The 13,195-nt window shown below is 32.9% G+C and overlaps 2 protein-coding genes across 3 annotated transcripts; one reads left to right on the top strand and one right to left on the bottom strand.

Moving 5' to 3' along the window:
* The first annotated feature begins 1,067 nt into the window (after nt 1–1,067).
* LOC126849643 (isoleucine--tRNA ligase, mitochondrial) lies at nt 1,068–5,538 on the top strand. Its single transcript, XM_050591663.1, has 15 exons — nt 1,068–1,359; nt 1,610–1,732; nt 1,808–1,955; nt 2,014–2,218; nt 2,320–2,630; nt 2,701–2,867; nt 2,971–3,207; nt 3,295–3,467; nt 3,537–3,675; nt 3,760–3,917; nt 3,996–4,139; nt 4,231–4,444; nt 4,516–4,768; nt 4,836–5,017; nt 5,238–5,538. Exons 1-15 carry the CDS (start codon nt 1,156–1,158, stop codon nt 5,469–5,471), a joined length of 2,892 nt encoding a protein of 963 aa, XP_050447620.1. The 5' UTR covers nt 1,068–1,155; the 3' UTR covers nt 5,472–5,538.
* Nucleotides 5,206–13,122, bottom strand: LOC126849642 (gamma-tubulin complex component 6). 2 transcript variants are annotated; one of them, XR_007687418.1, is made up of 16 exons: nt 11,391–13,122; nt 11,084–11,298; nt 10,741–10,985; nt 10,559–10,673; nt 10,130–10,486; nt 9,956–10,066; nt 9,709–9,879; nt 9,352–9,641; nt 9,061–9,280; nt 8,745–8,976; nt 8,460–8,652; nt 6,567–8,334; nt 6,280–6,489; nt 6,032–6,204; nt 5,593–5,959; nt 5,206–5,319 (listed from the first exon to the last, which is right to left on the bottom strand). XR_007687418.1 is itself a non-coding variant. In XM_050591662.1 (15 exons), the coding sequence occupies exons 1-15, from the start codon at nt 11,578–11,580 to the stop codon at nt 5,656–5,658; spliced, it is 4,782 nt and encodes a 1,593-aa protein (XP_050447619.1). In that variant the 5' UTR covers nt 11,581–13,122. The 2 variants fall into 2 exon arrangements, 1 of the variants encoding a protein (XP_050447619.1); XM_050591662.1 differs by lacking the exon at nt 5,206–5,319 and having other exon boundaries at nt 5,656–5,959; nt 10,559–10,661.
* Between the last annotated feature and the right edge of the window lie 73 nt (nt 13,123–13,195).

Raw genomic sequence — 13,195 nt, 5'->3', positions numbered from 1 at the left:
GGAGAGCGGCAGGATTTATGCGCGACAAACCAACTCCCTGGGTTTGCAGTCTGGCTCGCGGCGGGGATAGGGGGAATATTTGCGGAAGAAGGTAGAGCGCGTAGATCCCGCGGGGCTGCATTGGGTATAATAAATTTTCACTATCGCGAGTTTGCCAACTAATCGGCCGCCTTTACCATTTAATTAAGGCTACCCGCCCGGCTCATCTATTGTACGTGTCGCGTCAGCTCGGTCTGGCGCGCGTGCTTAATTGCCGGACACCCGCTGAAAATCAAGAGAAATCTCTTTCGCCCGAAATTTCCACCCGACCGCGACTCCTACCGCCGATTAAATAAAGACACGCGAAAATTATAATTGCGTTGTGTAACTCGCGTAATAACAGATTATTAATAATTATCTGATTGTTCTGCCCCGTATTTTTCTCAGACAATCCGTCCGCGAAATCATTATTATTTTACAAAGTTCACTGTCACATAAGTGAAAGATTAAACAGCTGCGTAGACAATATTATAAAGTCTATTTTAATCGCAAAACTTTTAATAAAGGCTGGAGAGTCGTAAATATATACTTTTTGAAAAAAATCTGATGTATTATTATACCAAAAATAAATGTAGATAGTGATGTATCCTTTATCTCCTTTCTTTGAGAAACCTATAAAAACCTATTTTATATAGATTTTTTTAGAAATTTCGATTTCCTAATTCAAATAACTCCGATTTTCGAGAATTAATCAACAAATTACTGAATTATGAAAAAAAAAATCTAATAACTTTTCGATTTTTAATGTATTTAAAGACTAAAAATCCGAAACTAAAAAAATCTAGCAAACTCTTACATTTTTAATAAATTTAATAAAATGCTAAAAGAAATTCTAGGGTCGAATTCATATGTACGAGTTTGGCGATCGCTGATTAATATGTCACGCTATAAAGTATCAAGATATTGAAAGAAATATTTTTTTAAAGTCTATTAGAAGCGCGCAAAAACATGTCGAAATGTCAAACATATGATATCGATAATCAAAATGTCAAACGATGTATCGCACATGCGCATAAAATGACAGAATCTTGGCATTTAAAAATGGCGAACTAGACTCGTGAAAAAAGTTAAGGTTAGAATAAACAGGAGAAACAAACATTATTTCTATTTACTCCAATGTCCATATTTAACGCAAAAATGGGACAATTATTCAAATCTACATTTCAAACTTATGCAAAATTATGCTACACATTGTGGCTAAGAGGCATGAAAAGCGACACGAAACAGAGTTACACGAAAACCGTGCTGTTGCCGCAAACTAATTTTCCGGCACGACTCAGTGGCAAGAAAAGAGTGGAGATGGATAGCTATTTAAGAGAAGTGGGTTTGTTATCTCCGCATGCAGTTTTGCAAAATTTTTAAATTTAATCTTTGAATTAAAATATCTATATTTTTCTGTAAAAAGACAGGAAATGTAAATCAGTTGTAATCTTATATGTATCTTATAAATAATATCCTATACAAATAATATAAACTTTATAGTTATTAATATTATAGTTATTAATATTGAATTATATAAATTAATAATAATAATAATGTGTTATAAAAATTGTATATTTTTTCAATATAGAAATGTGGTTTCTTGGAGTTATATAATTGGCAAAGGAAAAATCTTAAAGGGCCAGATTTTATTTTACACGACGGTCCACCATATGCTAATGGAGAGCCACATATGGGTCATGCTATTAATAAGGTTTATAAAAATGCAATTTTTTTTTCTCTGCTGAAAAGAAAGATATTTAGAATAAGTTAGTTATTGTTTGCTTAGGTCCTTAAGGATATTACACTTCGAAATAAAATTATAACAGGTAGAAGGGTGCATTATATCCCAGGTTGGGACTGTCATGGTTTACCAATTGAGCAAAAAGTACTTAGTAATATAAAAGATGTTAATCCATTAGAAATTCGTCAAAAAGGTATGTTGAAATATAAATATTATCAACATTATATTCTCCTAAAACTTTTATGTTCTAGCTAGGAAATATGCAAGCGAAGCTATAACAAAACAGAGAGAAGCTTTTATATCGTGGGGTATTATAGCTGATTGGAATGAATCAGGATGTTATTTCACAAATCATATTTCGTATGTAAAGAACCAGCTGCAACAGTTTATAAATTTGTATGACAAAGGACTTGTGTTCAGAGCCTTCAAACCAGTGCATTGGTCACCATCCTCTAAGTATTTATAGATTATTAAAATATTCATAGATTAATTCTAAAGAAATTTTTCTAATATTTTTAAATATTACAAATATGTTTTTCCTCTCAATATAATCATAGAACAGCATTAGCAGAATCAGAACTGGAATACAATGAGTCTCACAAGAGCAAAAGTGTTATTATTCGTATGCAACTTGACACATGTACATTATTCTCGAAATTAAAAAATTTAGAGAATAAGCCACTTTATGCTCTAATCTGGACTACAACACCATGGTCATTGATAGCTAATCAAGCTATAGCTTTCTCCAATAACATTGTATATTGTATTGTAGAGGACAATTTAAAAAATCTATATATTCTTGCACAAGAATGCTTAACAAGTATCGAGCAGAAGCTTGGTCCACTAAAATTAATTACAATCATTAAAGGTAACCCATTGAATTACTTTTAATGTATTTTATGTTTATAAATTGTACTTGAAAAATAATTTCTTAATAGGACAAGAATTGAGTGAAGCTAAGTATTTTCATCCCATTACTAAAGAACGTTTACCATTCTTACCTGGACAGCATGTTACAACCAATGTCGGTACTGGATTGGTTCATACAGCTCCCGCACATGGTCCAGAGGACTTTCTCATTGCAATTGAAAATAATATATCAGTAGTAAGTCAATTTCTTTTGCCAATCGCAACATGTATGATTGATTTTCATTTATTTAACTGAATTTTTACTCGAATCACATTCAATTTAAGCGTTAATATTACAGTCATCCTTGGTAGATGACGATGGATGTTTTATCAGAGAAACGGGTGATGAATTCGCCGGTTTAGACGTATTAACCGATGGCGCTAATAAGATCTTACATCACATCGGTGAAAATGTGTTGCATATCGATACGATTACACACAGCTACCCATATGATTGGCGAACTAAGAAACCTGTAATCATACGCGCAAGTGACCAATGGTTCATAGACATAAAATCTATTAAAGAAATTGCAATTGTAAGTCAATCGAGTTTTTCTGAAACATAGAAATGCATTACTACTCATCCACTCATATGCTTATATATACATTTTTTTTAACGCAAGGACAGCATCGCGAATATAAGAATATATCCGGAGCAAAATCATACGTCGTACTTAAATGCATTACTTGCTCAAGTTAAACAACGACCGTATTGGTGTATTTCCCGACAAAGGTCTTGGGGAACGCCGATACCGATATTGTATAATAAACGAACTAATGATATATATACAAGCAGGTAACTAATTATATGTACATGATTGATAAATGGAATAGACTTATACATATTGTTTTGTATTGTGTGCAGAAAATGGGTCGACAGATTGTGCAAATTAATGGAACGCTACGGTCCCGACTATTGGTGGGAGCTATCAATCGAAAAATTAATTGGTCGCGACCTAAGGCAAGAATTAAACAATAATATTGATGATTTGGAGAAAGGAACGGTATGTACAATCAAGGATCTTTTCATTAATAATGAACGTCAGTAATGCATGACTGCAAAATACACGATTATATTTCTTATTAAGGATATCATGGATATTTGGTTGGATAGCGGTCTTTCGTGGTCGGCCGTTTTGCCGGAATATAAAGCGGATTTATATTTAGAAGGAATGGATCAATTTCGCGGTTGGTTTCAGTCATCATTACTAACATCCATCGCTCTTCAAGAACGTTCTCCTTATAGGTAGTTATAACATGAAAAATGTGAAGCATCTATTTAAAAATTTTACAAAGATACATATTTATCTATATTATTTCAAAGCGCGCTATTCGTGCACGGATTTGCTGTGGATGATAAAGCCTCGAAAATGTCGAAATCAGTTGGAAACGTCATAAATCCTGAAGTAATTACTAAAGGCGGAGAAAACTTGAATAAACATCCAGCGTATGGCGTCGACACTTTAAGGTCAACTATTCTCTCAATAAAACTATTGATTTGTGTTAAATCCGAATCTGGGAAATAAAATATTTAAAATTATTGAAAAATAAATTGACAGATGGTGGGTAGCTAGCCATGGATGTCAACATAGTCAAGTTCCAGTTACGACAACGTTATTGCATGAAAGTCACGAATCTATACAAAAATTACGTTTGGTCTTACGCTTCCTGTTGGGCGTTTTACATTCCTATAGCGAGGGAATCACAGTCGAACCGAAATATCTTTATCTTGACAAGTATATGTTACATGCCCTATATCAATATGACAAAGAGGTAATTGTACAAAAAAGATGAAAAAAAACCGTTATTTACATGTTATTCATGATACATTAATTATTTCACAGATTCAAAGCTTATACGAGAATTTTTTATATCATCACGTATGTAAACTGATAACAAATTTTCTGACGAATACAGTATCGCCAGTATACTGTCACTTAATTAAAGACAGACTTTACTGCGACGAAGTGGGATCTCCGACGCGTCTATCCGCAATAGAAGTAACGCGTGAGACCTTGACTGTACTTGCGAGATCTATCGCACCAATTGTTCCGCATTTGGCGGAAGAAGTATGGCTTTATCATCCTGAAAATTTAGGTAATCAATTTAGCGAGAAAATGCGCATTTTCGGCATATTTTTATCGTCCACCTATCATTTACACAGCATCGGTGCCATTGTATCATACTGAATATAAGGTACCGGAGACTTGGCATCAACCAGAGATCGCTAAGCACATAAAAAGAGCGTTAAGCTTGAGAGGCAAAGTTAATACATTAGCTGATCGTAACACATGGGAATTGTCGGGTACTATAACAGCTACAACGACTGATCATGAATCTTTTTCGGTAAGAGTTATTCTCTATTTCTTTTTGTAATTTCTTTGCAATAGATTTCTTTTTGTAATTTCTTTTGCAATAGATTTTGGTTAAAAATAATAATAATAAATAATTATATTTATTAAGATAATAAGTATAATTTAAAAGATTAATAAGTATAATTATTAACAAATAATAACTATATTAATCATAATTATTATAAATCGCATATCTGTCTCTCTATTCATAGATACTTCAAAAACATCGAGAATCTTCCACATCGGAATTTTGTGATATTTTACAACTCTCGTCAATTACGTTGATAGAATCACCTATGATAAACGAAACACAGATTGAATTACATAATACGGAGAAAATGCTCTGTCAAAGGTGTAGAAGGCATCCCGAAACAGATAAAAACGGCCTTTGCAGCCGCTGCATTAAGGTACTCGACATGACGAATGTATCATCGGTATCCGTGTAAGCGCAAGAATTGTTTTGTTTAACAAACTATCAATTTTTTGCTAAATAAATAAATATATAAAAGAGAATATATTCGAGAATTAATTTTTTTTTTAATAGATCGAGATATGACTTGTAATTACCTTACTCTTTTTACGATATATCGATTGTAAATGGAAACACGAATGAGAACGAAATTTTATATATTATTGTTTTGCCGTTAAATCATACATATGATTTATATTTAAAGCGTTGAGAAAATGCGTCAGGTGCGGCTGATATCCACTGGTGGAAAATTTGTGCGCGACGTGCGCCATGTATGTCCGCCATTCGCAAAACGATTGATACATCTGCTCCAAACTTTTGAAATTTGGATGACTGTATCGGCTTGTATTATCACTATCGATCCTCCAAGCTTGCGATCTTAAGCGATTGTGAAACTTTAGTATGATCTTAAAGATATTGATTAAGCACACACGCATCTTTTCTCCGCGCGTATGAAGCATACATCTGAAAAATTTATATATATATATATTCAATTTTACTAGTTTTATTTCGCTCTTAGCCATCGAAAATAATTACCTCGAAAGTATTCTTTTAATGTAGTTTACGTGCGAGAGATAAATCTGATCTATTGTTCGAGAATTCTGTAAATCCTTTTCGAACTCGCTCCAACTTGCGTGCAACACGCTACACGTTAAATAATTGTGAAGAGCATTTGTGAATTGGGTCATGGAGTGTCTGTACAACTGCAACTGTGTACAAACGAATTAGATGAAAAAATCATTTCTTAATATTTTCTTCATATTTAGTAGCAATTAATTATTTACCTTGTGATATTGCTCCGAGTTGACTACGTTACGTTCTAACTTCATTATATTGAAGTCCTCCTGCAATACCCACGACATTCTACCAGTCGTTATTAGGAATTTAAACACTTTGCTATATTGCAGCATCATCGTATCATCCAAGATAATATTTAACGGCCATGCTATTTTATAGTTTAGGCAAAGACATTCCAAAACATTTGGATCTGAAATCTATAATAAAAAAAATATTAGATATCGAGTAAATATTATCATAATTAGAAAATTATCTCTCAAAAAATTATATTTACATATAACTGGGATGGTTGATCGATAGCGGAAAGACTCAAAAGTTCCGAATTAGCGTAATTATTACTGAATGAGTTCATTAACGCCTTTTCCAGGAGATTCGTAAGAGTGGCAGAATTGAAGAGCTCGATCGGCTCGGATATTGTGTAAAGGCGAGAATAAAGCGAGTCCGTTAGACTCTTTGCGAATTCGCCGTTCAATAGAAAGAAGTAACTGCGTAGACTATGCAAATGCGAAAGTATGTTGCACTCGTTCACTAGATATTTGATAATCGCGTTGTTAACCAGCCGAGTTTGTATCTGCAGAGGAATGATGATGGATTTTTCTAAATATACCTGGAGCGAGGTATGATCAATCATCTCAACATCGGCTATGGTCAGAGATGACGATGAGACCGACGATGATTTCGCATCGGGACCTATAATGCCAAACAGATTCGGCAATTTAAAATTACCACTCATCGGAGATTCAAAGTATGTCTCCTCCGTCATGATTGATTTTGTCATGTCGGATAATGATTCTTGACCGATGTTTAGAGCGAATATATCATCGCTGTTTGGTATCTGTGACAGAGGAGTATGTGTCGATAACGTGGTAAAATTGTCAGTCGTACATGACATTGGCGTATCTATATTATTTTGTCGTTGAAAATTATTCAATATCGGATCTTGCTCTTTAAAATCATTAATCTTATTTGAACATTCTTCATTATTTATAGGCCCATTTGTAATTGTTATTTCTTCTTTTGTCAATTTGATATCAGATGTTGGAGAAATATTATTGTTTCCATTTTCTTTCGTATTGCCTAAACTTTGCTTATTAGTCTCGTTATTGTCGTTTATATTTGTGCAATTAATATTATCTTGTTTATCTGTTAGTATCGCACTAAACTCATTATTATTCGGAGTCATACCGTATTCTTGTAACAGTACTTTAAGTTTGTTGGTTTGTGCTATGTTCATATTATCTATCCTCTCAATAACTAAGGATTTAGGCCTATTAATAGTACCAACTAATTTCTCAGTAATTTCGTCACTTTCGAAGATATTACTTGAACGAATATTAACTGCAGCCATTTGTTTATCGTTCATAATCGTACGAATAGTCTTCATTGCTTCGTCACGTAGAAAATCTTGCAGATTGCTCCTCTCGTTATTTTTTTTGTAGATGTTTAATGGTAAAGATTCTTGCGGTAAATGTTCATTCGATATAATAGCCTTATTGATATTGCTAGATGAGATATCAGAGCTCCCAATATTAGATAAATTTTCCTGTAGACTGCTCCTCTCATTATTCTTTTTGTAAATGTTTAATGGTAAAGATTCTTGTGGTAAATGTTCATTCTCGTTCGAAACAATATTTTTATTGGTCTTGCTAGATGAGATATCAGAGCTCGCAATATTGGCAATTGATAAATTTCCCTTAGTATCGTTTTGATTAGAAACATCTATTGTCACTGTATTCAATATTTCATTTTCTGAAAAGTTGCTATTTTCATCTTGACTAGACACAACTTCCACTTCAGATGTAGACACATCCATGCTGGATGGAATAGAAATATTTTTATTTTGTTCGTCAGTATTGATTATATTTTCATCCAAACTTAGTGTGACGACACTTTCCAATATTTCTTTATCGAGTTTTTTTGTAGATTTCAAATGTTCTACGCGTCTTTCAAAATGACTCATTCTCACCTTACGCCAATTTGATCGTATACGATTGGACTCTAAGTCAGTGGTCAATTTGTCATAGTAATTTGTAAGATGTTTTCTATAATATAATAAAAAACAATGTTACCATTATTTTTAATTCAAAAACTGAATAATGTTACAATTATTTTTAATTCAAAAACTTATCATTTCAATAATTTTCATTCAAAATTTGTTGAATCTTACCGCTCAACCTGTTGTTGCTCTCGTATTTCTTCCTGTTCTCGATCAAGTTTTTCGAGCAATAATTTATCAGCTAGCATTTCCAATTCTTTCTTTTTTTCTTTAAACAAAGCACTCTCTTCTGCCTGGTGTTTCAATTCTTGCAATAATTCTCGTTTACGTTGTGCTGTCGTCGCGACAAGTTCTTGACGTTCCTCTAAAAAGAATATTGTAAAAAATTGTTAAATATATGCATCTTGAATTTAAAACACATATGATAAAAACTAAAAACTAAACAAAAAATATTACTATTTAGCCTCGATAACGTTTCATGTTGCGCGCGTATCACCAGTTCAGCCGTTTCCCTCTCGGCTTTCTTTTCATCTTGAATCGCGGATAAAAGAGATACAATTGGTCCCAATGCCGCTTCACTTTCACGCTTATATTCCTGACATCTTAGCATCTGTTCTCGCAACATGGACACGCTCAAACAAACCTTTACTTCCGGTGGAGCATTGAAAGACACATTGCATACAGGATTCTAAAATGGCATAAATATTGGAAAGTCTTTTTATACGGTTCATGATTGAAAAAAATAAGCTTTGGTACAACAAAAATTGATAACCTTTGGATTACAAATTTTTAAAAGTCGCAGCGTCTTCCCGCATTGCAATATCGGCTCTGATAGTTTGGATAAAAAACCAGGTATTGATTCGGTATCGATTGCAAAGCCCTCCGTCCAAAATTTACGTCCTCTCTTTCGTAGATTATGAGATCGAGACTGAATCATAAATTCTCCATAAACGTCGTCGCATGTTCCTTCGAATAACCAGTTCTGCAGCAATCTATAAAAAATTTGATGCAACATTATTTTTGACTATTTGCGAAAAAATAAAATATCAATATATTTTCTTACCGAAAATAGACTTCGCAGCACGATTTTAATATAGAGTAAAACACCAAGGCAACTTTTGGATTAGTGACTTTGGTCACTTCTTTATAAATGTGCGTTAAAATTCCATTGCCTAAGCTGCATTGAGTGTGACTGCAGTGACCGCACAGTCTTGCCACTTCAACAATTAAAAGTGCCAGTGGCCGAACCTTTTTCAAGAGATTTAACAATCCATCAAATTCATATCGATCAAGAATTCTTTGTAATGCTGACCGATAATATAAGAGCAGCTCTTTGACATTGGTACACATCGCCTATACCAATTGTACATTTAGTAATTGAAAAATAAGTTATACATAGAAAAGAGAGAAATATGTGTACTTTGAATATAAGACCATCCTGTTGTAACTTGCCCGTTTGTGGATCAGACGTGACAAGAAGTAATAGAGCTTTAAAACTATTGCCCCAACAAATTGCTTCTTGGCAAGTAATCTTCAATGTATCCGAATTTATACCATGCACACTAATATTTTCCTCCAATTTAAATCCTATCTAAAATATGAAATAATATTATTACAAAATATAAAAAATAATGCACTAAACAAAGCAAATTATATTGCATCCGTACCACAGTATTATATTTAAAAGAATCTGAATCTATGCCAAATAACAACAATTTTACATCTAATACAAATTTTTTGAGGGAAATTTCTTGCATCAGGGGTATGGAATGCATTGCCTGTAACATAAAAAGCACAACTTTTTATACAATATATTTGTAAAAGTATTGCTATATATTTACCTTTTTTGATAACACTGATAAGATACTCGTTTGTCTTATCCTTGCCAAGTGCAGCATTGTCTCTGGCAAATCAGTGACAAATAGTAACTGTTTGGAAGACTCTGAAGCTCCGAAAGATTCCCACGTTCGTAATTTTGAGATATGATCATTGGAAACTTGTACATCTTTCCATATTAGATTAATATTTCTAACATGTTCCGATTCATTCATAAAATTGCAATTGGAATTATCTGACGCATGCATAACACATAAATTATTTTCATTTTGAAAATTTACAGATTGGATCCATTCACAAGGTAAAGTTATATTTGATATAAATCTTTGTGTAGATGAATATAGCATATTTGTTTGTTCAACCTGATAAAAAAATTGCAATTCCTGTATAAAAAAGTATATGTGGAAGATGACATTACACACATGAAGTCTTACCATAATACTTGTTGAAAAGGGAGTAAACATGTTATTTTGTTTTATTGTATTCTCAGTACTGCAACTCGATATGCAAGGAGTCATTTCAATAGCATTATTATACCTAAAATCATATCTAAATAAAAAATAGAAAATCTAAATAGGAAAACCCAAATAGATATATAAGAAATATAACATCATACCTAATTGATTCAACTCCTAATACAGTTTTTGATATATGTTGATTTTCAAAGGACACTGTACTAACAAAATTAGCCAATGTATGTCTGTTTTGCCTAGTAGAAGTTTTACGAATACCCAACATGGCCTCAAACTTCTCCGGCATGATAAAGGATTCCATGGGATATGTTTGAAACATTGGTACACCATTTGTGGATGTAATGTCTTCAGGCAAACAAGGATTGGTTTTACCATAGTGAAATACATCCTATATAGAGAATACAAAATTGTATTTGTATTAGCTTCAATAAATTTTGAAGATTTCAGTAAATTGATAATCAATTGAATTGACAATAAAACAAGTACTTGTATAGTGTCTGTATCAGTCTGAAAATTTTTAAGCTCTATCAACAATCTTAAAATTGGAAGAACAGTTTCTACATTAACCGTGCTAATGTACAATTCGTTTACTAAATTTTCCAACTTTTCTGCTTCCGACATACGTCTGAGGGACAGTTTGAGTACAAAGGCATACTTTAATATCTCCATCAAGGGATCAATTTCAGAATTTATTACATTTTCTGTAATGATAAAGTATTATCATTTGTAAGAGTTTCTACCGTATTTAATTGCATTAATGTAAATCTCATTGGAAATATATATACAAATATACCTTGGTATACTTTTTTACTCTTGTTTAATAATATTTCATAAGCCTTTGAACGAAAACGTTTCACTATCTTAATATCGTTCCTTGGTGGCACATAAAAATTTCCATTCTCAAAAAGATTCTTTCGCAATGTGTGTTCGACTAACTGCGTTACAAGATCGTAAATATTATTGTCGTTCCGTTCTAGATCCATGATCGAAATATTCCTTCAAGCGATTATTAATTAACTGTTGCGACGAATTGCGGGAAACGAGAATTGTGTTCATAGTGCCATATGTAATCGGCCATAATAACGCGAGCGCGAGCTTTAATCGGGCAAACCCTCTATTCTGAATGGTGTTTGAGAATAGAGAATAGTCAAGAATAGAAAAAGTTTAATTTAGGGAAGTTCATTTGACTAATTGAATTTATAATTTAAATTAGAAAAATATACATTGATTTAACTTTAATGTGAGTTCAATTTTCCATGCAATCTCGATATTTTGATGAACAACCTTATCGTCGCGAGATATATCATATAGTGTACTTATAATCCTATATTATAATATAGGACTTTAATATATTGTATCTAAATTAGAATGTTATTTTTTTTACTGATAAAAAAGCACATACATGTAAAAGATATATAGGGAAAATACACAAAAAATCACAGCAATAGAATGAAGATTTATAATATAGTATTAATTTTATTGCAATATTATACATATGCACACATACATGCGTATGACATCGAACAAGAATATGTGTGTTACGTAATACGCACGTGTCTGTAAACATATTGATCTTATTCGCGACATCATATGCATATATATATGTATATATTCACACACGTATGTGTACGTATATGTATAATGAACATACGTTTTGCTTTTGGTAGATACGTATGTGTCAACACTGTACAACAGCGTAGTCCATCTACCAGTATCATCCAAAACCTCCTTGTGCTCGTATATTTCCAACTATAGAAAAATAACGTTTCAGATAAACGTCATATACACGCGCGAAAGATGCAAAAAAAAAAAAATAAATTTTATTTTATTACACCACCACGCAACTTTTCATAACGCAATTGCATCCAATACTGCTTTCCTCCGCCTATGTAAATCTAATGCTACATGGTGTTTTCTAACGCCGCCCCTCTTCTATTGGGAGATTGGCGAGTTACAATTAACTACGATTGCACGAGAAGAAGTAAATTCCCCCGATCGCGAGAGAACTTTGTATAATCTAGAGTTTGATATCATGATATTATCTTTGACAAGTCTCTCTTCAACACGCATATTTTACAAAACTTTCTCCCCCTTAAATTTTGCCCCTTTTTTATCTGAAACAGTTTCTCTTCTAACGTTAAAAATAAGAAGACTGTTTTAGATGATAGAATTAGGTGAACGATCCCGCGATGTAAAGTAAAATCGCCTCATTCAAGCGAAAAGTCGGGATGACAGATAATCCGGGGAAATCTTCAGCAAAATTAAAAATCTCCTGACATGTATGTGTTTATGTAGAGATTCCCTGGAAACTTTTGTATTTATATAATATATGCTAATGTATGTGCAGCCGCTCGACCAGCTCGAATTGGTTCCACTACACCGCGTGAAACCGCGTCCTTACATTGATTAAATGTAAAATATTATAAGGCTCTATATTTTTTTGTTTCCTCTCTGACTCTGGTAACAATCTCTAGAGCAGAGATTATGTCATCAAAAGCTCATTGTTTTCTAAATGCTTGTTCGCTAAATTATGCTTTATCAGGTTGTCATTACTCACGATATATAATGTGATTTTTTTGAAAGAAATATCTCTCTTGT

This window comes from Cataglyphis hispanica, chromosome 5, assembly GCF_021464435.1.
Source record: "Cataglyphis hispanica isolate Lineage 1 chromosome 5, ULB_Chis1_1.0, whole genome shotgun sequence".
Taxonomy (NCBI): Eukaryota; Metazoa; Arthropoda; class Insecta; order Hymenoptera; family Formicidae; genus Cataglyphis; species Cataglyphis hispanica.
Note: the sequence above shows the minus strand (reverse complement) of the source record. Positions and strands in the feature narration are given on the sequence as shown.

Excerpts from the sequence above, each read along its gene's own strand:
- LOC126849643 (XM_050591663.1), top strand. The coding sequence starts at position 1,156 with ATGTCCATATTTAACGCAAAAATGGGACAATTATTCAAATCTACATTT. Across the intron at positions 1,733-1,807 it reads TGGGTCATGCTATTAATAAG|GTCCTTAAGGATATTACACT; the intron begins GTTTATAAAAAT and ends TTGTTTGCTTAG. Across the intron at positions 3,208-3,294 it reads CTATTAAAGAAATTGCAATT|GACAGCATCGCGAATATAAG; the intron begins GTAAGTCAATCG and ends TTTTAACGCAAG.
- LOC126849642 (XM_050591662.1), bottom strand. The coding sequence starts at position 11,580 with ATGGATCTAGAACGGAACGACAATAATATTTACGATCTTGTAACGCAG. Across the intron at positions 11,299-11,390 it reads GAGTAAAAAAGTATACCAAG|AAAATGTAATAAATTCTGAA; the intron begins GTATATTTGTAT and ends TTATCATTACAG. Across the intron at positions 8,977-9,060 it reads TAAAAATTTGTAATCCAAAG|AATCCTGTATGCAATGTGTC; the intron begins GTTATCAATTTT and ends ATGCCATTTTAG.